The 26,572-nt window shown below is 30.6% G+C and overlaps 2 protein-coding genes and 2 long non-coding RNA genes across 7 annotated transcripts in view; 2 read left to right on the forward strand and 2 right to left on the reverse strand.

Moving 5' to 3' along the window:
• Positions 1 to 248: 248 nt before the first annotated feature.
• Positions 249 to 2,275, forward strand: Cth (Cystathionine gamma-lyase). Its single transcript, XM_015935473.2, has 4 exons — positions 249 to 515; positions 876 to 957; positions 1,026 to 1,499; positions 1,655 to 2,275. The coding sequence occupies exons 1-4, from the start codon at positions 384 to 386 to the stop codon at positions 2,122 to 2,124; spliced, it is 1,158 nt and encodes a 385-aa protein (XP_015790959.2). The 5' UTR covers positions 249 to 383; the 3' UTR covers positions 2,125 to 2,275.
• Positions 2,276 to 3,407: 1,132 nt separating this feature from the next.
• Positions 3,408 to 26,572, reverse strand: part of LOC107367756 (orexin/Hypocretin receptor type 1) — a 36,400-nt gene continuing 13,235 nt past the window's right edge. Inside the window, exons 1-6 of one of the 4 annotated variants that reach the window (XM_089266733.1) lie at positions 6,489 to 7,128; positions 5,378 to 5,924; positions 5,115 to 5,292; positions 4,849 to 4,961; positions 4,616 to 4,726; positions 3,408 to 4,006 (exon numbers count right to left, since the gene is read on the reverse strand). In XM_089266733.1, coding sequence (XP_089122859.1) covers positions 3,993 to 4,006; positions 4,616 to 4,726; positions 4,849 to 4,961; positions 5,115 to 5,292; positions 5,378 to 5,924; positions 6,489 to 6,512 — 987 coding nt within the window. In that variant the 5' untranslated portion in view covers positions 6,513 to 7,128 and the 3' untranslated portion in view covers positions 3,408 to 3,992. Of the gene's footprint in view, positions 4,007 to 4,171; positions 4,727 to 4,848; positions 4,962 to 5,114; positions 5,293 to 5,377; positions 5,925 to 6,488; positions 7,151 to 26,572 lie in introns of those variants that run through there. The other 3 variants (XM_015935511.3, XM_089266732.1, XM_015935510.3) reach the window with 3 other exon arrangements.
• LOC149094650 (uncharacterized) lies at positions 6,607 to 7,599 on the reverse strand. The gene is made up of 2 exons (XR_016198155.1): positions 7,459 to 7,599; positions 6,607 to 7,317 (listed from the first exon to the last, which is right to left on the reverse strand). It is a non-coding gene; the product is annotated as an uncharacterized LOC149094650 (long non-coding RNA).
• LOC107367757 (uncharacterized) lies at positions 8,374 to 10,607 on the forward strand. The gene is made up of 4 exons (XR_016198154.1): positions 8,374 to 8,531; positions 8,619 to 8,758; positions 9,253 to 9,426; positions 9,862 to 10,607. It is a non-coding gene; the product is annotated as an uncharacterized LOC107367757 (long non-coding RNA).

Here is a 26,572-nt window from a genome sequence, read left to right on the forward strand (position 1 = left end):
AGTTAAGCAAGTGTCGCTTGTCCTCAACAGTTGTCCAAAACGAGGGCTTGTTTGTACTTTTCCCATCCCGTGGAATATTTCTCATAAAAATTTTAAAAGCGGTTCTTTTATTCATTACATCAACCAATCAAATCCTTTAGTCGATGATTTTATTAATAACCATCTAGTAATAAGGAGTTGCTTTATTTTTCCATCGCCCTCCTCTTAAATAAGATCAGTCAGCTCATGTCAAGTCTTCTCATTTCATTTACAATTTTACTTAACAGCTCTTTTCTAACCATTTCTATTTCTCTACAATTAGTCTAGAAAATAGTTTATAAAATTAGAGTTATAGTTAATAGTGCCATTATAATCAACCTACCTAACCATCTAATTATAAAATAATGTCATCCCACCAACAAGAAACCAAAGCCATCCATGTCGGACAAGAGCCAGAACAATGGTCTCATCGCGAAGTTGTTCCTCCCATCAGTCTTGCAACTACTTTTAAGCAACCTAGACCTGGTGAAGCAACTGTAAGTATTTATTTTGTCGATCTATTTCATTAGTAATTCAATTCAGCGCAAAAAATTCTCCTTCACCCATTTCTTGTGTCTCCTCATGAGAATGAAGCATGTGTAATTTGTAAACATTTAGATTTTACAATATTTGCTGTGTTGGGTACAGCGCTTGCATTAATTGTTCAACAACCCATAACCATGGCTATCATTTTTTGTGTCCATGTTTGGTGAACTGTAATTAGCGATGTCATCCCACTTACCCATTTCAATGTTATTTTCAACACAAAAGACAATACCATATGTTGAGTGTTGATATCTATACTTTCTGTTTCATTAAGTGAATTATCAGCTGTAATGATTTCCTTTTGTTTTTAGTCATACGAATATGGACGAAGTGGTAACCCTACTAGATGTTGTCTTGAAAAGTGTTTAGCATCTCTTGAAAATGCAGAGCATGGTGAGTCCATTTGTCCCCTATGATTTACTGATCTATGTTAACATTAATCTTTCTATCATTCATTTAAGGATTCTGTTTCAGCAGTGGATTAGCTTCAATCACTACATTAACATATCTATTGAAAAGTGGCGACCATATAATCTCTGGTGATGATATTTATGGTGGAACCAACAGGTTATTTCAAAAATGTGCCGCTCGAATGGGATTAACCACAACATTTGTTGATGCTCGTGATGTCAAAAATATTGCGAAAGCTTTACAACCAAACACCAGATTGATCTGGATGGAAACTCCAACCAACCCAACCATGAAACTTGCTGATATTAAGGCGATTGCTGATTATGTCAAAACTCTTGATAACGTTATACTTGCTGTTGACAACACCTTCATGTCTCCATATTTTCAGAAACCATTAGATTTAGGTGCTGATATCGTTCTCCATTCAATCAGCAAATACATCAATGGACATTCAGATGTTATCATGGGAGTGATTATGACTCGACGGGAGGATCTTGCTGAGCGAATAAGATTTTTCCAAAATGGTAAATATCTTTGCAATATTATCACTTATCGCAGATATTTCATCTCTTTGTCAGATTATCCTGCAATCTAATTGTGAATTTGCCAAGTTTTAATTGTGAGATATCAATCAGTTCTGTTGACAACTAATACTATCTTTTGTTTCTCATTCATCTAGCTCTAGGAGCCGTTCCCTCACCATTTGATTGTTTCCTTGTCAATCGAGGGGTCAAAACCTTAGCTGTACGAATGGAATGTCATCAGCGTAATGGCTTAGAAATTGCGAAGTACCTTGAATCACATCCAAAAGTGGCTAAAGTATATCATCCAGGTTTACCTAGTCATCCTCAGCATGAGCTTCACAAAAAACAATGCTCTGGGTCAAGTGGAATGATATCTTTTGAAATTAAAGGAGGTAAAAAAGAAGCTTCAGATTTTGTTGCCAATTTAGAGATTTTTACTCTTGCTGAAAGTCTTGGTGGAATTGAATCACTAATTGAGATACCATCTTTAATGACACACACGTCGGTCCCACTCGAACAAAGGAAACAACTCGGTATCAGTGATAGTTTGGTTCGAGTATCAGTTGGAATTGAGTCAATCCAAGATTTAATAGCTGATATGGATCAAGCTTTCGCCAAGATCTGATAAAATCAATGATTACAGCCTATCTTGTTGAAATCTTTTGTATTAGATTTTTTCAATAATTGAATTTTGTGATGATTGTCTCACCATAAAAATTGTTACCTGGTTAAAATATTTCAATAGAACCTTTGAATAAAATTAATAGAAAAATTTATTTCTCTATCTTTTTGATTGGTATTGTTTCATTATCTAGTCAATCACATCAAAATGTAATTTTTTCATTTTCATATCCAATCATTATCCGACTAATGCTAAAGTAGTCTCTAGCATTTCAAATTTTCCATCTTCTGATCATTTCGACAAGATTTAATGGATCTAAACAATATCTTAATGGTTAAAGTCTTAAGTGATTGAGTTCAATTTTATTTTCCAAAAAGCCTTTTTATGTTTTACTCTTTTACTTACAGCTTTTTAATCTATGGCCATTGATTCAATTGCGTCTTTGATCATTGAAGCTATTCAAAATGTTTCTTTGATTTGATATTTAACAAGTAAATGCGAAAATGTATTTAAATCAATATTTGTCGATAGAAGAAGGAAAAAATTACGGATCTTAAACGTCTGAATAAATAAATCAGACTTCCAGTCAAAGTACTTATTGACCCACGTACCTTTAGCTATAAGAATCCAGTGTCTAAATTGAATATCGAGTTTCAAGTTTTCAGTTTATCACACACTTTACCATTAGCCTAACTTCATTTGTAAATAAGAGTTGTTTCAGGAAAGCTTTTAAATCAACGCGATTCACTATGTATCTATTGAATAACTAAACAAATTAATTCTTGTTTCGCTTGTTTTAGAGCCTTTTGTTCAATTTTGACCAATAGAATACGCGATTTAGTTTCTAGTCTTAAACATTCCGTCTCTCTGAATATAAAAGGCTTAGATTAATACTTTCTTTTGCTCTGAACTTTTACTCTAAAATAATAAATGAGTCGCGAGTGGTCAATATCATTTTATAGATAGTCAATAAATTTTGATCAGCTCATCATTAAAAAATCAAGAATCTTATTTAAAATGATTATTTGAGTGTTTCCTCTTATTAAATACTTGAAGATGAGTTCGATAAATTTTTAATCAAATATAATTTGATGCATTTCATTCACTTTAACCCATACAAGTGACAAGATACCAACTTAGCTCTAAAACAAGCATGAACATTGAATATCATGGATTCTATTTACTTTTCAAATTAAAACTGACCAGATGATAATTATCTTTTAAACTAACTGTTACATGATGTTAAAACCCGAGAAAATAGTGAATAATCAAGAAACTAAATAAAATCTGTGTGAAATTGGAAGCTCGTATTATTGCAGAGAAGTGGTAATGTGAATCATTAATTGGTAATTTATCCGATTATCTAATCCAACGAAATTAATTGATTCAATCAAAAATTATTTTCTTTATCCATTAGTTTGATAGTTTTCTTCAAAAAGCATTCAGTATTGAAAATTTTATCACAGATAATGTTGCTTAATCAATCAGCAATTACAACAATTAATGAACACCTGAACGTAAATGAAATTGGTCAACTTAAACAGGCAACATGAGATCCTACCAACCAAATATGATTTGATACAACTGCCGCTTCCAATGTTTACATAACCAATTCCTTGATATCAAATGACTTTAATCAACTCCTGATTGTAACAGTTTTGAAAGAGCAGTGAATCCATCATTTATTGTTTCAAAATTCAGTCTTGTTTGGAGATGTTTGAAGAGCTGCAATTCGTGTTAGAATGCCATCAAATCTTCTCTTTGAAAAGCTGCATCTTGATTTTATATCCAAAAATCAGCAAAGTAACATCGTTATCGTCCATCTTCATTTGGGAATATTCAGTAAATAATGTTCACGGTCGAATGGAATGTTATCGTTTGAAAACTAAAGGGCATAAAAAAGAAGCATCAGAATTTGCATGACAATTTAACGATCTAGAAAAGGAAAGTTATTATTAAGAATTATCGAAAGAATGAAAGATTGATTTTACAATTGTTAGTTAAATTTGGTTGAAATTTAATAACTATTTGTGAAAAATTGAAATAATGCTTAACAGAAAATACTCTCTTTAATGAGAGATTTTATGGTTAAACTATATTTTTACATGTTGTTGATAATTGTGAGTCAAAATTGACAAAATAATTTTGCTCATATCAAGTTGATGCAATAAAATCTCAGTTGAGTGAAAACGGAGATCATTTATCAAAGATTTATCAACCAATCAATATAATTGTATTGAAGATATTCACTTATATTTATATTTAGTGAATATTTTATCATTGAAATGAGATCTTTGTAGTGTTTGCCATTGGCAGGGAAAAAAAATTACAAAATATTGCCTCGAAAAACAAAGATATTTACAAAAATGTATATCAATAAATTTCAACAAAGAATTAATTTTTCTTTCTCAGAATCAGGGTTCTTTGTTCATTCATGATCCATTATATCGAGCAACTGAGTTAAGATTTATATTCTCATATTGAGTTTGATTACTTTGTCTTCTTGTTGCACTCTCCATGGAACCTTGATGGCGACGTTTTTTCCTGCAAAACTTTAATCCACACAAATTTTGGAAAGTCGTTTGAAACTCTTTACGAAATTTAGCTGTAATTCAATAAAAGTGGGAAGATGATAGAGACAAAAAAAGGATTAATATTAAATGTGATTCAATTCTCTGTTGGAGAAACAATTACGTTAATCTTCAATCAATTTATAAATTGACTTACCACTCATAAAGTTATAAATAATAGGATTAATTGCGCTGTTGGCATAACAGAGCCAATGGGAAGACAATGAAAGGATGCTTATAACATCGTTTTGGGGAATCGCAATGAAACATCTAATCAATTGGGTGTCACAGAGAAATATAATTATTAAGATGGAATATCGTATTGAAGAAAGACAAAGTAAAAAAAAAGATTAACCTTTTATGAAGCAAAATATGTTTAAAAATAGATTTAATTATTGGTTGGATTATCCATTAATCTCTTACCTTAATGTGTTAAGGACATGAACAGGAAGATAACATAGACCAAACATTATGACAACAGCAATTAACATCTTGGCAACCCTTTGACGTGATGTTACTTGAGAATCGTAAGGATATTTTGATGTATTTTTTGTAACTGTCCTACTGTTCCCACCGTTTGTTGAAGCACCGAAGTGCGAATCTATTTAAAAAGATGAAAGAATAGAAAACAAAATAATTAGGAAAAATATTCAATGTGATTCAAAATTATTTCAATTGATACTCACTTTCAACACTTGATTTGTAGCTTGGTTTACTTTTTGAACGAGTTCCTTGGACGCAATCGGATCTTTTGGCTATTGTTGAATTCATCTCAATGGAAGATGCATCAGGATGATTATCCTGTGAATGATTATGACTATTGTGATTAGAATGACGGTTTGAATAGTGATGATGTTGGCCAGTTTCACATGAGCCAGGTATGTTCTTGTTCCATAAAACAATAGCAATCTGGTGATAGGCAACGGACATTAAGATGATTGGTAGGATAAAATAAGTAGTTACAATCCATAATTGGTAAATTTTTTCCGTCTCTTCGGACCAGTCATGGACACAATCGGTATAGTAGATGGTCTCGTTTCGGTGAAATGGGCTGATTGTTTGTAGATGAATTAAATCGGGAAGGTTGATTGCCAATGAGGAAATCCATATGAAGATAATTGCTACTCGAGTTTTGGTTATGGTACTTTTGAATTTAAGAGGACGACATATTGCATACCATCGATCAACTGATATAAAGGTTAAGGTTAATACGGAAACCGAGACAGAGACAAACTGCAAAAGAAGAAGAAAAAGTAATTAGATTAAAAGTTCAATAAGATTTATTAAAAAATAATCAATAAGTTGGAAGATTTCTTGAAATATTCAGCATTTAATGAGAAACGCCCTGATGATAGAGCTTTTCCAGCAACAAGCTAAGAAAGCAAATAAATAATCATCATAAAAATGATTATTAAACATGGTTTTCTTTGAGAGAAATCATTAAATTTATATTATAACCATTCTATACAGATAAACTATTTAGTAACCATGTTTAAATGCATAAATGGTTCCTAATATTTCTTATTAATTTGATTGATGTTACAATCGATTGTTTAGTAAACAATAAATATTACCATCAATCTTGATTAAGAGACATTGAAGATGGGTATATTAATGATTGTGGTAAGTTTGTTGGAGGATCAATCTGTTGATATTGGTAACAATTTACAGATATTCATTTTGAAATTACATTAAAACACAGTGATTGCATAATTTTGTAAATTTAGATCCACTGATTTTCATCAAGCTAATTACTAAATTATGCAGTCCAATTTAATAAGTAATTCTTGTTTTTACCATGTGTACACGTAACCTCATCATTTTATGGCAAGGTTACATGGTAGGCAACATTAATTAGCTACTTTTGACTAGCAACATGACTTATTTCCGTAAATTAATTGACCTTCCAACTAAATAATTAATATTACTGTTTTTAATGATAACTTAGATGTGTAAGATAATATCCACTGTTGACCAAGTTAATGATGATATTCCTGTTAATGATAACATCTTTTTTCCTCTGTGTAGATAAAGGCAATAAGGAGGAAAGATATAAAGAGTTGATGCCATGAAAGGTGGAAAATGATGAACAAGGAAATGAAGTCAATAATTTGGCAACATGGAAAAAAAAGGGAACCAAGAAAGGCTAGGGTGAATGGATTGTGGAACCAATTTGATAGCCAATTAGATCTCCGGGTGAGTTTGTCAAGATAACCAGGAATTAACATCAAAACCAACAACCAACTAGTAAACTTAATGATAATGAACCGATAATGAAAAAGTATACTGAGGTGACTTCAAGCAGAGCTGAACAAATAATGAACATCGTTGGATTGCATCAGATTCATAAACACAATTTGTTGAAAAATTTGATGAAAAGAGGACAAAATTTAAACCAAAGCAAAGCAATTTACTGTCGAGAAAAACAATTGTCCTGTGAATAAATCAATCTCTTGAACAAAGCCAAATGTTTAAGGAACGTCTTTTGGAGTCATCTTCTGTTGTCTCTTCTGTTGTCTCTTTCCAAATCTTGCACAATATTACAGTTGATAACAAAGGCGACATTTTGTCTAATCTTGATGATGAATATGATAACAGGAAAATTCAAAGCAACAGCAACTTGTTACTTTGTTTACCAAAATGTGTTACATAGATAATATATGATAGATTATTAGAGATATATTACACATCATAGTTCAACTCATGGTGCAAACAGTAAATGTAAATGTAGACTAAATGAATTGCCTGTTAAGAATAATTTACTTACAAAACAAATTGATGATTAAATGGTAACTAAATCACAATCACTAGTTATTACAATGAACAAAGGGTTTCAACGGAATATAAAATGAAAGCGATTTTTGTTTTTCTCTGTCTGGATCATTGATAATCAGTAATAATCTTACGGGATCTTATTTTTTGTTATTCTAACAGCTTAAGCTTATTAATGCATCTCCAAAGATTTGCTTATTTTGCTAGCATCTTGATGGATCTCATGTATTTTTTGTTGTTTTTCCCAAATCTTGGTCTTAACTTGTCTACTTTTTTGACAACTGTCTAATACACAATCCAGTTAAGTATGACAATTACCGTTCTTTTGTTGTCAACAGTTAGATACTTAGTTAAAATAATTAGCTAATTAATATTCTGGTTAAATCATAATCCACTTTTTGCTTTCCTTTTTTTTGCTGTTTTCAACCCTAAATGTGTCTTTTATTTGCTTTATAATTTGAATAATGTCTTCAATTAACAGTGATTTTATTATTTTTACTCTTTTTGCATTAATGTTAACAATCGTAAGAGCGACAAAAAATTAACCAATTCAGTCAACATTAAATTGTTCATTTTTACTTTTATTTGCAACAAACCTTGTGGCTAAACGTTAATGTCGTATAATTAGCCATTGGTGGTTATTGTTACAGTTTATATCGAAAAGATAACCATTACTATCGCAATCCCGCTTAAACTGTGAGTCTATTGTTTTGTTTGGTTACCAGTTACAGTGTTTTTGTGTTTAATCGTCAACAAACTGCCTTTCAACAATTTAATTATTCAATTAAATACATTTATAGTCAACTAACTGTGCATAAAGTAAGTAAATAATCGACTAATCTGGTTTTTGTTAACCATGTTTATCCAATCTTTGTTTCTTCTTCTTCTCCTTCTCCTTTCAAGTGTAAACATGTAAATCACAATGGTTTTTTCCTCAAATAATTATCGGTATCCACCATTTGTATGGAATTAACAAATGGAAACAAATATACATCATTTTGATTAATTTAAATCATCCACTGGCAATGATTGATTAGTGATCTGAAGAGAGTCGTCTTGGCGTATAATGTAAGTAACCCAAAATCAAAATTTCCATTAACAAAGCTTTCAACTCTAAGGAAACTATTAATTATCATCATTTCTCTACATTTACAGATTATTTTTAATGGATGAACACTTTTGGATTAGACAAGTGACCAAATCGGAAAATTACACAAACATATGCACAGTTTACCCATTAATCTGCTCAAAGGGGTGATTCAATTGGAATTACAATATGTTCAGCAGTTCGTCTGGTATTCTGCCTTTTTACACATTTTTGCTAATTACTAGCTTAGTAATCATCAACTGGTCATTACTATTTGACTTCAATTGTTTCTCATTATGGACAAACAATTAAACCTGGTGAACCAACCTGGTGAACTAGAAAACCGTATGAATCTTCTGTGTCTCAAAAAATTAGTTTGTTTTCAATTGTAATGGGAATAAATTACTACAAATCAGATTCAGGACAATTCCTATATGGAGTCAATTGTTTTTCTGCTATTGTATTTATTTTCAGGTTAATTAATAATAATGATAAAATTACTATTATCAATATTATCATTATTATTACTGAGAATCAGTACAATATGGTTTGTATCTAGAACTTCTAATTTGTTTATTAGCCATTTGATTGTAAAATCTTTGTTTTTCTGTTGATGATAGCTACACACTGATAGCAATCAATTGTGATAAATTATTAATTATGCTGTTTCTTTCCATCTTTATTTTGTCCATATTATAATAGGAATAACTCTAATTATTGATTATCGTAAAAAAGACTGGATCGACTAAAATGATTAATGAATTACGTTGAACAATAAAATGAAAAAGGAAACTTTGGGTGACTTTGGGTTATCATTAAAGACCTTTTCCTGACAATGATTCTGATGATGACAATGATTAATTAAATGTACTTTTTGTAAGTTTTAATGATCTTTTTATTAAGATAGGTTTATTTCAATTCACTTTGTCTTTATGGGTTCCTTCATTCACCCTCTTTGTCTCTGAACCAACTCTATCTTTTCAGTTCATTTTATATCATTTCTCCCGATGAATAAATTATTTAGCTATGAGAAAACTAATTCTCATACAATGATTTAGGGGAAGACGTTTGAAATAATGAACAGAGATAGAGAAGCAAGGAAGAAAAAAAACAAAACAAAACAGATTAATTAGCACTTACAACTTATTAAGTACAATTAAAATTGAACAATCTAAATTAGCCAAATTACCCTCCTCACCCTTTCCAATTGTCATTATACTTGTCACAAAATTTGTCTAGCTGATTGATTATTCAACCCTCTATTCACTTAATAACTTCTAAATAACTAATCACTTTCTTCAATTATTACAGCTTAAACAGCCACGGACAGTTGATATAATTGTTGAAAGCCATACCTAAACATCAAAGCTTGGATAAATTACAAGAGGAACATTTAATCACAATTTAATGGACACCAAACATCAATACAAAATCAAACTGGACTCAAAGACTGTACCAAAACAATGATTAACTGAAGTCAATGATAAATTGTTAAATCTGTTACAGATCTAATTGGAAAAGTTAACAATATTGAATGATCAACTATGATTTGCCCAATAATCACAGCAGTTAATGTAATGCCAGTGTCGATTCCAACCCTCAAGAATTACCAATCAGTTATTTAAGTACGACTTTGAATGTCACCTTTGCCAAATTCAATTTAGCATTAAGATTGTGATTCCTATTTTTCACTTTTATCACTTAACTGTTTTGTGATTAGCTAAATTGCATTACAAAGGCAACTCTACAATACAGATTAATTCAACCGTCTTATTACAGTCAATTACTGGATCCATTTAGGTTCACCTTACAAATGAAAATTACATTTCATTTACGAAAAACTTGACTTTATTAATACAAATTGAATTAATCTGGAATAATCGTAAATCTTGATTGTTGAGATACAAGTAGAGTTTAAATGATACTTGATATGATTATTGACTGTAATAACTGTTAACCGTCCTGAGTATTATTGATTTTGTTATTTAATATTGTTTTCTGTGTCCCTGATAAGGTTAAGTTTTTTTCATCATGAATAAATCAAGATGAGCTAATAGAATATTGAAATTTCATTGATTGTTTAATTGAATGTTGAAGCTTATCTGGTTCCTTCTACCCATCATTACCATATCAAAATCTCGAGCAATTGCTAATACACTTTCAACGAAAATTTCAACTAACAAAAGCGTCAATCAACTTGAACCTTTGTTGGTTATGATGATGTAATTTGCTTTACTAATACACTTTCCTCATCATCATCATCATCATAATCATGGTGAATCAATGAACATGAAAAAAAGCCAAATTTCATGTTCAAAGGTTCAATTGATATTTTGCTATTGTCACAATAGGAAGGAGAACAAAAAAAGTAGACAAAAAAATCTATAAAGAAACTAAAATGTAAATTATGAGAAATAAAATCTAATATCACATTTATCAAAAATATAATGCTAATAATCAAGATGAAGCTAAGGTTAATAATAAAAATTAGACTCTTAGTTTTCCGTTTCATTTAGATGTGAAACATTTTTCTGTTGAATAAATTTCCTGTGAAAAATATGAAACATGAAAAGAAGAGTAAACAAAAAGGAGAAGAAAAAAGATGATCAAAATTATGATCAAAATTTGGGTAAAAATGATCGTCTATTGACTCGTAAAATACCCTCATTGTGAGCTACATTTGATGCTATTGGAGTGACTTTGCTAGGTTGAAAGATGGTTGAGCTTTGGGGGAAGTTTAAGGTGAGAAGATTGTAAAGATGAATGGCAATAATGAAGGTGAGGGTGGAAGCTGGAAATTTCAACTGAATAGAAAAAAGTAAATTCAAAAGTTGAAATTGAAAATTGAGTTTTCATTCTTAGTCTTAAAAAGAGAGCGAAATTGAATCTTGTAACTAATAAATTTTTGACTCATCACCTTTGAGATGTTCATCTTGAGTTCACATTCTCATCATATAACATTTCATGTGAATAGAAAGATGATGATGATGGAAATGATGAGGAAGATGAAACAGAATGAATACACATCTGAATACACATCTGAATAAGAAACATTATAATGTTAGTTTTTCAAGTCACATTAGATTGAAAATTGAGGCAAAAAAGGCGAAAGGAAAAGTTAACTTTCAACTCTTTTTTTCCCTTTGATTGAAAATATGTGTCACCATGGAATCTATTTTTATTACAACACTTCATCATGATCATGATCATCCTCATGACTAGCTTCAGAATAACGTGAAACGACTCGAGAAAAAAGAAATGTTTGATTGGTACAAAAAAAATACGTTGATTATGTTTACATGAAAAGTATATCTGGTAAAGTCTATTAGCTTTAAAAATTTTGCCATCATTTCCATCAATCTGAATATTTCGTCTAAAGGTAAATGAAATGACATGAAAGGAGGCGAGATAAAAAGATTGAAAACATTGAAAGTGAAAGGCTAAAAATATAAAGGTTAACCATTAAAAATGCTGATAAATAGCACGATTGCCAGTAATGTTTCAAATTGAATGGTCAACAAAATGGTGAATGTAATTTTTTCACCATTTCAATGTAATCAGATTGCCTTTTCATCGCTTCTGTAAAATGCAGCCTTTTATCTCAACCTTTTCCTGTTTTCAACCATTTTTATCATGAAACCAATCTTGATATTCCAGTCATTCATCAATGGATAATTGATACATTTTGATTCGCAATCTTGAACCAGATCGACATCTCTATCATTATTCACATCTTTTTTTCATCTTTACCTCTTGGTCTATGAAAAGTTGAAATTACTGTGTTCATATTGAAACGCTTCTTCAACTATTCTGTCTGGTCACTTAATATTATTCAATTTCGTTATTGAACATCCTTTAGTCGAGTGAACAAAAGGTCAGGGAATGAAACAGGAAAAAACAAACAATTATCATTACAATTGAATAACATTAAGTGAAGACAAGAAAAAGGTTAAAGCTTATATCATTGAAAGTGAAAATCCGTTTGGAAGGTTAATTTGTTTCCATTTTTTCCATTCTCTTTTCATTTCCTTGGATTTCCTAGCAAATCTCAATTCTGATTTGTAAATTGGCCAACATTTTTTCCTGGAAATTTATATTCTCACAATAATGAAACATTGATACTTCAACCTTTCCTTTCCCCTGTCAATTGTTCACTCACCATGAGATTGCAACAGATTATGAGAGAAGACCTTTTTTCCAGTCTTTTCTCATGTTCGTTCAATTTTCAAACTCAACCTTTGAATAAATTGTCAAGTCACGAGCTTTTTCTTTATTTGAATTTCATGATGAGTTGGTGAACAAGGAAAATGCTGTAAACATTGAAAGTGTATTAATACAGCAAAGCAGTAAAAGAGTTTCGCCAAGTTTAATGTCATTATTAATACAAAGGGTCATAAAAAAGGGTTCACAGGGAATGATGTAAAGAAGTGAATGTTTAAGGATAAAAACCATCAGAATATTACATTCAATTGCATGTTCTGACCATGTTTACCCAGTCACAATTGTTCTGTTATTTAAATTGAAAGAAAAGTGAAAAGTGAAATGAAAGGAAAAATGAAATTTAAAAATGAAACAAAAAGAATCCAAAAAAGAGACATTTTTTGTTCCATTTTTTCGCTTCCATCTGATATATCATTATGTCTGATATTTTAGAGTTGATTGAGTACAAAAAAATGCTTTTATCATTTTCACTTTTCTGTTCATCTTGATAATGGCAGCCTGAAAAAGAGTTGAACCAATGAAAAGAAATTGAACGGAAATGGTCAGGGTGAATTCCCGGAATTGAATGTTCCATCATGTTAACATGTAGACAATGAAGAATGAAATGTTTTTTTCTCCTCGATTTTCTTCCTCTTTGCACCTCTTTTGCTTTCAACTGTTATCAAAGTAAATTTCATGTTGAGTTGGAGGAAAAAAGAGTGCAAAAAGTGGAAAAGGAGAAAAAAAGGAGAAAATTCAAACTCGTTTTCATGATGAAACTTTGATGAAGCTAGTTGAACCTTGCAACATTGTCTTGGCCATTTGGACATCAGGAAAAGCAAAGGGAAAAGGGTCAATTGGAAAGCAATTACAATCTTTTGGCTTCATCATCATCTATCCATTAACATAGTTTTCACCTTCTTACATCAATTTTCATTGCTTATTCCGATCATCATTTCGATGATCATTCATTCTGATCGTCTTCACTATCTTTGTTACCTTTATTCAACTTGTCATTCCCTTCAATGGATACATTTCAATTTAGTTAGTGACAAACTCAACAATTGACAGCTCTTTAACCAGCTCTTGTAATGCATTTCAAGTTTCACATTATTAGTTTAATGTTGATCTCATGAATAAACTTGTTTCCAGTTTGAAATGAACATTTCTCCTTGTTTCGCCTCAACTGGTTAACCAGGTTAGAAGAGTATCAATCTAAAAATATAACTCTTGACCATTTTTCATCTCAAGTTTACCTGGGAATGTCTTGTGTGCTGAGAAGAGGAAAGCGTTTTGGTTTTACCACTTTATCAGCCTTAAAAGGTTTTCAAAATGTTAACAGTTGAAAGTGTTTAAATTTTAATTGAAAAACAGTAATAAAACTCTGTGTGAATTGAATCGCAATCCCAAGATGAATATGGTTTTTGTATTCAAGTTGAGTTTGAACAGCAAAAACTGGTAAAGATGAAAAGGTTTTAATGCTTTAAAGATCAAGTTGAGAAGCTTTAATGCACTGAAAAGGATTCGTGTTTCACCGCAATTCTGGTTACTGGTGGCAATGTTGTTGAGTCGAGTTAAACCTTTGGGATTTCTGGTCGACTCCAAGAGGAAAAATAGCAAATGAAGCAAAAAAATTCACACTCAGTTGCAAGATTTAAAGTCGATTCAGTTTTACTTTAACTTTACCTTCGATTAGGTTAATAACTTGACTTTCAGTCGATCACTTATTTCTTGGAAATAGATTGTGTTCAGAAATAGAAACAGATTCAGACAATTAAATTACTCGTGTTTAGAGTTTAATTAATTTCAAAAGCTTGCTAATTAAGTTTGGTAAAGACAAATTGTTACTTTCTATTAATAGCTCCATGGAAAGGTTGTGATCTTTTGAGCTGCAATTTAAACTTGAACCAACCTGCTTCAGAAAATTGAAAATCTCTGAATCTATTTGGTATTGTAACTTATTAAATTGATGGATAATATTAAATTTCATTAGTTTGTTATTGAATCAAAAAGTTTGCCAATAAAACAAAATTAAATCAAGAAAACTAGTTTAATTATTTATACAAAAATGTCTTCAATTTGCTTTGGATGAAAAAGCAAAGGGTCAAAAAGGATTCCTTGGTCCAGATCTAATATTTTTAACTCCTAACTGCTTCTTACCAAGCAATCATTTTGATTTATGTTTCTGATTCTGTATCCACTGAAGCTAGTTTAACATCATTTTTTAGTGGTTCAATATTTTTACCCATTCAGTCCTTTTCATCACCATAAACGATATATTTTGCAAACCTAACTCCTAGACAAAACTTGTCAAGAGAAATGAAAGAAATATTCAAATCGCAAATCGAGTTTCGGTTCCATTTAACTATCATTCGAATCTCGATATTGAGTTAACGACTGCAAGTTACAAGCACTTTCTTCTGACAACTTAGCTGACAACACGGACAACTAAACTAACGATCTCGTTCATTCGCTCGTTCGTTCGTTCAAGAGACTTCTCGATTTGGAAAATCAACTGTAAAAGCAAAGCTAGTCGATTGCAGATTTACGAACATAGATGAACTCAAATCGAGTGGAATCGTTTCTGCAAATTTCTCAAGATATTGCACTCGACAATAATAGACTTTAATCAATAAGTTTTGCTTTGCTTTTAGAGCACAATTTGAATGCTTTTGCTATGTTGTTGAGTGTTTCAATATTAAAGTTGATCATTAAACTTGAAATGTGCTTAAAGTCAATAGCAATCAATTTACATTATCATTTGCCTAAAATAATCATTTTAATTGTTTAGTCTTCGGTAATTAATTGATCAAGATTGAGCAATGGACTAATTAACGATGTAACAAAAACAAACTAAATTGGACGCAAAATCATCAATCGATAATTTGTTTATCCAATTTGTATATTTTAATAGCAAAATTGAAACTCGGCTAACAAGGTCTCAATTATAATTGCTACTTAAATAAATTGTTCAATGATTGATTTGTTATGAACAGAAGAGTCTATCCAATTGAATCTTGTTCAACTTGCTAATTATCCAAGTAAAGCGATTAATTAAATTCAAATTCAGTTGAGAAAAAATTGAACGAAAAAATTGCTTTTCTTTTGAATCTAGTTTTGCAAATTAATTTCATTTTAATAATTTAAACAATTTAAGTCTTGAATTTTGCTTCTTTTCAGAAAATCAGGAAAATTTAGTTCGTTAAATCAGAAAACACTTTAATTTGTTTCATTTGTAAATAGTAAAGTAATTGAAGAAATAGTATTGTTTGTTCAATTGAACGAATTAATAATTCAATTAAATTGTAACTCGAAGCTAGACAATGTTTACAAGAGTTGTTTCATTTTCTGAAAAACGGCAAACAATGAAATGGAAAATTTAATCACAGTTATTATTACAATTGTCAGGGTAAATTGGGTAAAGGAAAAAAAGCCAATTATATTGAAATGAATCTGAAAGTTTCAAGAGCCGTGATGATGATGCTTACAGAGGAAAAAAGTAAACCTGAAAAGGCAGAACTTTGCTGAATAGATTTTTTGCTTTTCGCAACTTTTTTTGCTTCTCTTCGTTTGTTCATGATAAATTCATATGCAAATGAATGTTTAGTTTTGCTAGTTTTTTCCCTTTATTTTCAATTAAGTTTATTGTTATTCAAAATGATGAAAACTAAGAGTGCAAACATGATGTGCTTTGGGCAGTGTAAATTGAGAATTCAAGTTTCACTTCGACTTTTATTCAATTTTTTTCATTCAATTTCTTTCTTTTCTGTTTCTTCCTTGTTCATCTGTGACAATATTTGTCAATCAAATTGATCTAATTAGTGAGTCGGGCTCATGGGTCAAGAATAACAGGGTCAACAGCAGGCCATGAACAAATATTCAGGAAAAACTTAATCTAATAGCTTTAAGGGTTGACAGAATAGCATTTTATGATTGTGAATAAAATGTGCATCAAATGAACATTGAAAAGGTTCACCTTTAATAAACGAAATTGAAAGCTGATGCAGAAAATTTTTCATTCATTTTTCTTCTCAATTCAAAATTCTAACCAGACTCTCTTGCAATCCAAGTTTCATTCCTTCAAAGTTTTCTTCTGGACTCCAAACTGATCAGCTAAACGATTCAATGTAAGACTGAAAAACAGTCTCAAGTTTCCTCGAGTTTACACATTGGAAAGTCAAAGTGAACCTGACAAGATTAACAGCTTAGGACTGAGTTTTGTATCTTTACAGTCATTTATTACTGACTCCATCATTGCTTGCAGACTCAACATTTTATTCAACAATTTATTTCGTCTTTCAAACGAAAGAAAGTCTTTTACTTTGGAAAAGTTTCGTATTCGCTCTGTTCATAGCGAACACTGATTAGCGTTTAAGTAAATTACCGAGAATTAAGTTATGAGTGTGTTAATAACGAGGTTGATAAACGCAAACCATTTACAAATTTTGTAGCATTGACTTTGCAACGAAAAGTAAAGTTAAAAGTTTATAGTTGCGTTGGAAATGAAAGAATGAGAATGCTTTGAGAACGAACTTGACTATTCGCTTAGCTCAAAGATTGAAATCGGTCAAAGTAGCCTTTAATAATGATCTGCTCAAGCATTTTGCTGATTTTGTTTCTAAAAAGTAGTGAAATAAACTGCAAAGTGCAATAACTGAATGATTTTGAACCTCTTAACAGTTCATTCACAACAGTTCCAAAGCAACTATTAACTTTTAACTCTACTTTTCGTTGCAAAAGTCAATGCTATGATATGCTTAAAGTCCAAATTAGTGGTTGACGAACAACAATGTCCGTTTTGTCAAAAGAATTTCAATAGAATGAAGCTAATTGATGCTAAAACTGCTTTTTCGGCAATCGTTTAATTTGATTCATATAGCAATTAAGTTGCAAGCTTATGCATAGCTACCCATCAACCGATCGCTTTAGCATAAAATTAAAAGGCAACTAAACTTCATTTCTTGCTAAGCTGCAGCAGCATAGCTCCAAGTGCTGTCTTTACTCGCAAACTCTTTCCTCTTTGGTCACAATCGTTACTAGCTATTAAGACAGATATTGAACAAATGAAGCCGAAGACGCTTATTCCAAGCAACGAATTGCAACTTGTTTGCTTTGTTAAGGAATAAGATGAGGTCTTGAACCAACTGAAGTCTTTCCGTTGCAAGTTTTGGATTGAACGTATTGCTTTAAAACATTGTACGCTTTTGAACTATTAATACATTTATAAGTCGATATTTTTCTAATGCTCAATAATAGCTTTTCTAATGTTACTTTTAATGAATTTGATCTTTATTTTATCCAATAATTTTCAATATTTGAGCCAATCTATCGTCTCATCGTTTTTGATGAGTTTAATGAGCTATACTTGATCTTTTAAACGTTATTTTTGTAAACTCGAAAGTTGAATGAAAAGCATAAAAAAGTTAATTGGATGTTTCCAAATGATAAACTTTTTCATTACAAGATGCAAGAGCTTAGTGAACCGTATTTCAATCAAATTGAAGCAACAATTTTTGCCAACATTCATAAACGCTCAACCAATTAACTATCCAAGAATTTTCAGATTCAAATTTTTCATTCTTTCTCTGTTTTCTGTTTAAACCTTTTTAAACGTTCTGTTTATTAGCAGATAATCTGTTGAGTAGATTTACTGTTAACCATTTGCAAGGTCAAAGGGAAAGACTGATTTCCATGATAAATCATTGTATAAGTTAAACTTATCGTTTCTGAAAATACCTTATTCGTTTCCCTCATCACTACATATTGTATTATATACGTTTCATTAAACATCATTGAAGATTCATCTTGTTCCTTGGAAGGTAAAATTGTTTTTCTTTCACTTTCTCTTTTCTCTCAACAATGAACATGAGAAAAGATGCAACTCAACGTTTCAAATGAAGAAAATATGAATGAATGAAATCAATCAGATAACTTGAAAAGTACGCTTTACTCTGTTATTAACATCAATCGAGTTTCACTTTCTCGAGTTTTACATTGCAATCTCACATCAAGGCGGTGCTCTTTGATTAATTCATTGATCAATTGTTCAACATTGTCAAGAGTGAAAAACGATAAACAAGGAAAAAGTAAAAGCAAAAAGAAAATGAAAATTCATCTGAATCTTGATGGAAAACGAAACAGAAAAGTTTCTCTCAGTTTCACCCTTTCCATCTTCGTTCAAACCAACATTTGCACAACTTTAAATTACATTTCCTCGTCGATTGAACTTGTCTAGTTGCAACTTCACATCCAAACTTGACCAACACTTTTAATCAACTTTTGCATAATTTGGTCATTTTTCACAGGAACTTGACTTCAGTAAAAAGAAATTATTTTTTCTCCTTATTTTCTGTTTTCTGATCAACTGTAAGCAAAATGGAAAAATTGTGATGAAGATTCAGCTTTTGGTTGAATTGACTTTTCAGTGAAAAGCGCATCAAACACAGATTGACTTGAGTTCATTTCCATTCTAATTGAAGCATAAATGATGAGCAAATTATTGGCTGGAAATAATCATTTGACTTGTAAAACTTGCAACTCACAATGAATCCAATTTTTGCAATGAATTTCATGTTCGATATCAAGTCAATCAAAGAAAAGGGAAAAAACTCCAACATTGACTGGGAGTGAATCTGGAAATTGGTTGATATATAAAGCAATTTATCTTTATCATGATACTATTATTGCTCAAAGATTTTTGTTTCATCTTTAGTTTCATTATTTTGTTTTTCAATCGTCAAAATCGTCAGACAAAATGCAACATTTTATCATTTGGCTGGTTCTTTCAGCAAAACACAGAAACGGTTTAATGTCATTTATAATGAAACTTTTTTTTCTCCTTTCACTTGTCACTTGATTAATTGTCGTTTACTGATTATTTTTATGAAAAGCCTTGAGTCAAACACTGATGATAACTTTGATTATTTAACGGGCAAAAAAAGGAAGAGGGAAAAAAGAGCAAAAAGTTTGACTTATGAAAATGCTTTGAGCAATTGATTGATGCAAGTTGAGCATCTTTTGGGTTTAGCTTTTTGTTAACTCTTGTTTTAATAAATATTAATGAAACATTAACTTTCGTTGAACCAAACAAGCAAGCAAAGGAAGCAATTCTGTGGTTCCAGCTAATTTGTAAACAAACGCATCATCATGAGATTGACTTTTTTTTTCGGCTTCCCTCAAATGTTTACCAATCTTTTAATCATCACAACAGTATCAAGTGCATCTTCATCTCATCATGTAATGACATTCCTTTAATTATAGCGATAACTACAAAATATTGGATAATAAAAAGTGTTCCAACAATAAAAAAGAATTCGAAACTTTGGAAAATAAAAATCGATGGAAAAAAGATGAAAATCGAAAAAAACTCACAAAATTGTTTCTCGTCAACCTTCATGATCAGTTGAGATCAACTTTTCTCAATGAATCAGTAAAGATTGATAGACAACCGAACAGTTCTGTTGTCTTTTGAGTAAAACTTGATTCTTTATCTTCAGTTTATTTTCGAGTTCAACTCAAGTTCGTTAAATTGGAGTTGGATTTCGATTTTGTGAAGTCGAAGATAACTTTGCTTCCAAGAAGTGTCGATAATCGAATCAGTTCTTTATTCTGTATAATTGTTCATGTTTCAAGTTAATCTGATTGTTGCTTTTTTGGATGCAAATAACGAATATTAGAAATGAGGAAAACCCTTTTTACGTCTCTACTTAATTTCATGATAATGATGGATTCATTACAATATAATATTATATTAAACTCTGTCATTAAGTTTGATACTCTTGGTTAATAACAATTTGATTGTTGAATGAATGTTGCTTGGGCAATAATAATGGTTAAGATGAAGTGGCACTTGTTTAATTCAGTTTGCAAACTGTATTAATATATTGCTGTTAAATTATTTATAATATAATAAACTGGAGAATAAATTTACTGTAACGAAATTTGCTTTCGTTGGAGAAAGTTTAAAGAAATGAAAAGTTGTAATAAATGTTATCAAACAACAAACATTATCACAAATGGTACATTATTTGAAATTCATTGCAACTTTTATTTTTACATTTAATCGATAATATTTATTCATCAAATTATTTTATAAACTTTCATTTTATTGCTTTAAATTTCTCACCAATTTTGTTTAAATTGTCCAAAAATGAATAATCAATGGATAATTTGAATGAGAAACATGGAAAGGAAAGGGATGAAAAAACTCATTTTTGATGTTAATTAATTATCATTATCATTTGGATGACCTGAAAATACGGAATAAGAAAATGTTCGAAATTTCACTTCTTTTGTTGTTTTAATGATAATGATATTTTACTGGTTATTATATACAGCCAATGCTATTAATAACGAAAGTTGGACAAAGGAATCATAAATTATCGCGTCGACAATTGAGTCATTATATCAATTATTCGAACAGAATCTGACTCAATTTTCCTTCAAATTGAATGTTTCTCAAAATCTTTGTTAGTAAATATTCAAAGTCCAATCAACAGAAAACTTCATCATTTGAATTGAACAAAAATTCGTATTTGTATCGAGCAAAAGAAACTGGAAAAAACTTTTTCCTCGAGCGAAATCGTCGGCAAAAATGTTCAGATAATTGAACAAAACTTGAGATTTTCGATGAAGATTTCCTTCTAATTTGATATTGAAAAAATGAATGAAAAATCGAACAGAAAATTGGTTTAAATTGAAATTTTATTTTGAAAAATAACTTCACATGTAAGTGACATTAAAATCGAAGTGAATTGATTTTCTCTGAACTTCGAAATGGCCAGCTCCAGGATCAAGAGATTTGAAAATGAATTATCTTTAAAATTGCAATTTCTGGTTCGATTTGTTTAAAGCTCGATTCGTTCTTGAAACTGTTGAGTAAAAGATTGTCAAACTTGGAGTAACATAATGTTAAGTTTTGATCCATTGGAAACTGAAAGATATTCATTTAAACCGATTGACTAAAGACTTTGGCCAATTGATTTTGAAAATTGTTTCCACTGAAACTGATTTTCCCTGTAAAAGGTAACCTTTTAAAATGGCCTTTGCCTTTTCATGCCCAATAATACTTTGATCTTAAAACGAATTTTTATGGCGAGATGAAAAAAAAGTGAATGAACAAAATGATATTAAACTCCCCCAGAGTTTTGTGTTTTTGTGTGTTTGTTTATTATACATATTTATTTATACATTTTCATGGATAAATTTCCCTTTGAGTTGCTTGATCATCAATCATCAATGATACCCTCAATACCTCTATCTTCATCATCTCAATGGGATTCTCATCTCACAATACGGTTCAATGGATTTTGCAAGCTCTACGAATATTTATTTTCACTCATCATCCACATCATCATCATTCTCATCCTTGTGACTTTTCCAGAGCAAATGTTCATGCATCAGTCAACAGACACTTTTTTCTTCGTTGCTCATCCTTTCGTCTTCCTCATCATCCAACCTTAGTATCTAATATCACATTATCTTATACTCGCCAAGACCAGTCTATCTGTTTCTCATCCCTTCTCCTTTAACCTTTGTCTTGTATCGCCTTCATTTATTCATGTCCATCAACTCGAAACACTTTTTTTTGGTTCCCCTGAAAATTTTCTCCCTTCTCTTTCCTTCTCATCATCTTTCAATTTGTATCACTCCATGCAATTGATATCATCTATTTTTATCTTCATCTCTGTTTATCTTTTCATCTTGTTCAACTCATTTTCAAGATCAATTTTCACTTTTCATCTCAACTTGAACAAAAGATAGAGAAAATGATAATTTCCATTGACTGAAAATTAATTTCATCTGATAACCAGGTAAATAATCATTCATTGTCATTCCAAGTCAAAGCATTTCAATCAATATTACAGAAGGAAAAAATTTCCCTTTTTATTGTTTTTCTCGTGAAAAAATGTCTCTTCACTTTTCAAACTCTTTTCATATTGACTATTGATTTACATTTAAAAGTTGAAATGACATTCAAATATGAAAGTGAAGATGAATCAAGAAAATTATGGAAAACTTATCTTCTCGATTCAGTTCATTTTATTGTTCAAACCATTGCTTTATTCAGCAATAATGAGAAATAATTTTATTCTGTCTATTATTGGTTTTACAATTGACAGCGGCATTGTCATGGTAAAACTTGAATTGACTGAAGAACAAGAATAAGAATCGAGATTAAACAAGTGACAAGTATGGACATGGAATCTATTGATATTATTCAAAACTTGTGCCAACTCAAAGGAAAGGAAAAGTTGATCGAACAAAAAAAGTCAAAGTAACAAAAGTAAAATTTACTTTGAAGGTAAAAAATGGTCGACTTGCCAAGTCGATTAACATTGCGATTTTCAATTTCAGTTAATTACGCTAATTGAAATATTAATTGACATTCAAAAAGTACACTGATAAGGTTGTCAACCTGATCATTATCATAGTTCATTAATGGAACCTTCTCTCCCTGTTGAACACTGAAAATGTTTAATAACCAAAACTGGATAAAATGCTAATTGATAAACATATGAAATGATGGACAAGAAAGATTAATTAGTTGACTTGAATGATAATAATGAGCATAATTATTAAACTTTACAACATTACTGATTGTAAAGTTAATTGAGGTTCAATTATCAAATGGTTTCAAGTTGAACCTCGAATTGAACTGATAAATGAAAGGTACAAAATTGTGGCCAAAAAATGCGAGACAATTTTTTACTCTCTCAACAAGTTTTTTTTGCTTCTTTCAGGTCCATTCAGCTTTTGGCAAAAAATGGATGAAAAGATGATGGATGAAGAAATGATGAAAAATTATCCCATTTTGTTGGATGAAAGGTTTCAAGTGGAAGAAGATTTTCTTTGGCAAAAAATGTGAAAAGTTTTGAACAAAATTTTTGGTGAAAATTTTGACGAGTTTTTTTGCTTGCTTTGAGCTTTGAGTTGTGAGTAAAAACAATTTGTAATCAAGTTTGTTTTCTTGCTGAATCAATTTGAGAAATGAACAATTATTATCATGTGAAATGATAAGGTTTGATGGACAGCATGAAGAAAAAAAGAGAAAAGATTTTATATGAAATAAAAGTCGAAAAGGATGAGAAAAATGGAAAAGAAAGAAAAAAGTTAATACGAAAAGATGAAATGATTTATAAAGAAGTGCATTTTAATATAAGTGAAAGATGAGGATGGACATGGATCCTGTTATTGGTTAGATGAAGCAGATTCTCGTAAATCAGATTAGCCTAGTTTTGTTCCGGTTTTCATGGAGAAAAAAAACTTTACTCTTCAATTGTTCACTCATCATGATGATCATTATTATCACCATTATGAGGCTGATGAGGAGAAAATTGTTTTGGATGTTGACTGAACAAAATGGACCAACTTCTTGATGACAACAATTTAGAGCGATTGTCCTTGTTTGAGTTAATCAGAAGAATGATAAAATCGTCAAAATGACTCTCAATTTTGATTCCAAATTTTGAATGGTTCAATGTTTTGATAAAGTTTTAGGGTGACAAATGAATGCTGAGAACTTTCAAAATGACTTCAATTTTTTTATCTTTGCTCAATTTTGACTTGTGATGGATCAAACTGAGGCCGAATAACTATAACTAATGAAAGCGGTCTCCGCTCGATTTAAAATCAGTCGCTCTGGGTGTTACAGACGGTGTACAATATTGCTGAAAAAACTATGTTAGTAGTATATAAAAGTCCTACTTTGGGCCAACTTGTCCACTCTGGGCCAAACTTGTACACTCTGGGCCTAAGCTTGTTAAAGCTTGTATGGCTTTTTTAACTGTGGTTGTAATTGAAAAAGCTTTTTAAAGCTTTTTGAAAGAATCAGAGTGGCTTTTTGTAGCAATCGAATGAAAGTTTTATTATTTTGAAACTGAAATGAATAATGAAAGTTACTTCAAATTACATGAAAAAAATAATTTTAACAAAAATTACTGCTCGTTTTCCTGTTTTCTTTCGATGGCTTGCATATAGTGTTTAATAAATTCCTTTTGAGGAAAGCCAACTAACTTTTTCATACGTTGATGCACATACTCAAGGTATGTGTCCAGGTTGTTCTTTTCTTCCTCTATTTCTTTCTTTTTCTTGATAGCTCTTGTTAGTTTGGAGGCTAATTGTTTGTTTTCTGTTGATAGGATCTCCACCTCCTCAATCCGGTCCTCTAATTCGATTCCTAGATCCATCACTTCTTTTTGAGTTTGATTAAGCCATAGCTTAAGACGGTGTATCCGTTCATTCATGGCAACTATTTCATCTTTGTTCTTTTCATTTAAACTGATATATTGGAGCGTATTGTTAATGATTTTAGTTAGCTTAGAGTTAAAAAGCTAACGTGGATATAATTAATCAAATATATGTAGCTTATTATAGCATATAGGCTTTAACTAGCGTATGGCCCAGAGTGGACAAGTTTGGCCCAGAGTGAACAAGTTGGCCCAGAGTATGACTTTCATATACTACTTATGTTTACTTTCGTTTCCAATTATATATCCCACTAGGGGCTACTTTGCTACGAAAAATAGGACTTTGTTCAAAATTCTCACATCTGTCACGCTGTATATTACGAAATCATGAATTTCATGACTATTATTATCCACTGAATTGAAGATTGAATTTCATTTAAATTGTTAAGATTTAAAAGAACACGAATAATTTGTTCAGCGAATCAACTTTTTCTTTCCTGATTGACAGTTCTTTCTTCCTCTAAACGAGCGTTTATCTGTATTAAACGATTGTTACTGTTCTCTGAATTTTCCTTCAATCTTCAAGATTGAATCAACAGTAAGGCTGAGTGGTTGAGATGAAAATTTTGCTTCACATTTGAATTGTAAAGTGAAAATTTTGTTTATCGTCGAAACTTTTGGGTTCAACAAAAATGCAAAATTGGTTTACTTTGAGAATAGAAAGAAAAAAACTTTTTTTCCCTTCTTTTACCATCTTCTCTTATTATCATGAAATGAAATATGATCAACCATAATTTTAAGCTGTAACAAATTTTACCAACAATAATATTCAATTCGGCTTGTTATCAAATGAAATGAGATTCATGGTGTTGGCAAAAAAAGAAGTGAATAAAAATTTTCTTTCCCTAATAAGAAAAATCTCGTCTTTCATTCCAATTTCATGATTGAGACAAAAACAGATGAGAATCGAGATGAAATTAGAGTCAAACTGAGACGCCAACAACTTTATCTGACCTCAATTGTATTCAAAGTCAGCTTCATCTTGATAATAAAAGACTGAAGTTCAAGTTGAATTCTGAGATGAACTGAAGTATAGAAAGAAATTCAGATTCTTCTCTTTTTGTGTCCACTTTTGTTCAGCTTTTCTTCCATTGTAGCTCATGATTCTTCTGAATTTGTCAGGAAACTTGGCTTCTCATGAAGTAAAAAAGAAATGGGAAAAAATTTGCTTTTTGCTTTTTTGCCATTCTTTTCATTTCTTTCATTAAAATTAATATTTACACTTGAAGTTCAATGGAAAGATAAATATTAAATAAGTTGACATTTTTATTCAGATAATAAAGTTAATCATAACTGAGCAACATTCAAGAACCAATTCCGGTTCATCAATTGAATATGAAATTCCGTTATTTATTCTTTAAGGAAAAACAAGAATCGTTTATATCATCATTTATATGTTTCCCATCCAAGTTAACAAATAATAATAATAAATTGTTATCATCAAGAAAATGTTATCAGCAACATGTAATATAAACACAATCATAAAATATCATTATTTTCATCTTCGATTTTTTTCAATCTTCACTTTACTTGTAAGTAAAGCGCAACATCGAGTAAAATCAATTTACCTTCAG

Source organism: Tetranychus urticae, chromosome 1, assembly GCF_039701765.1.
Source record: "Tetranychus urticae isolate SD_2017Ah chromosome 1, NJAU_TeUrti_SD_1.0, whole genome shotgun sequence".
Classification (NCBI taxonomy): Eukaryota; Metazoa; Arthropoda; class Arachnida; order Trombidiformes; family Tetranychidae; genus Tetranychus; species Tetranychus urticae.

Excerpts from the sequence above, each read along its gene's own strand:
- Cth (XM_015935473.2), top strand. The coding sequence starts at position 384 with ATGTCATCCCACCAACAAGAAACCAAAGCCATCCATGTCGGACAAGAG. Across the intron at positions 958-1,025 it reads TCTTGAAAATGCAGAGCATG|GATTCTGTTTCAGCAGTGGA; the intron begins GTGAGTCCATTT and ends CATTCATTTAAG. Across the intron at positions 1,500-1,654 it reads AATAAGATTTTTCCAAAATG|CTCTAGGAGCCGTTCCCTCA; the intron begins GTAAATATCTTT and ends TCATTCATCTAG.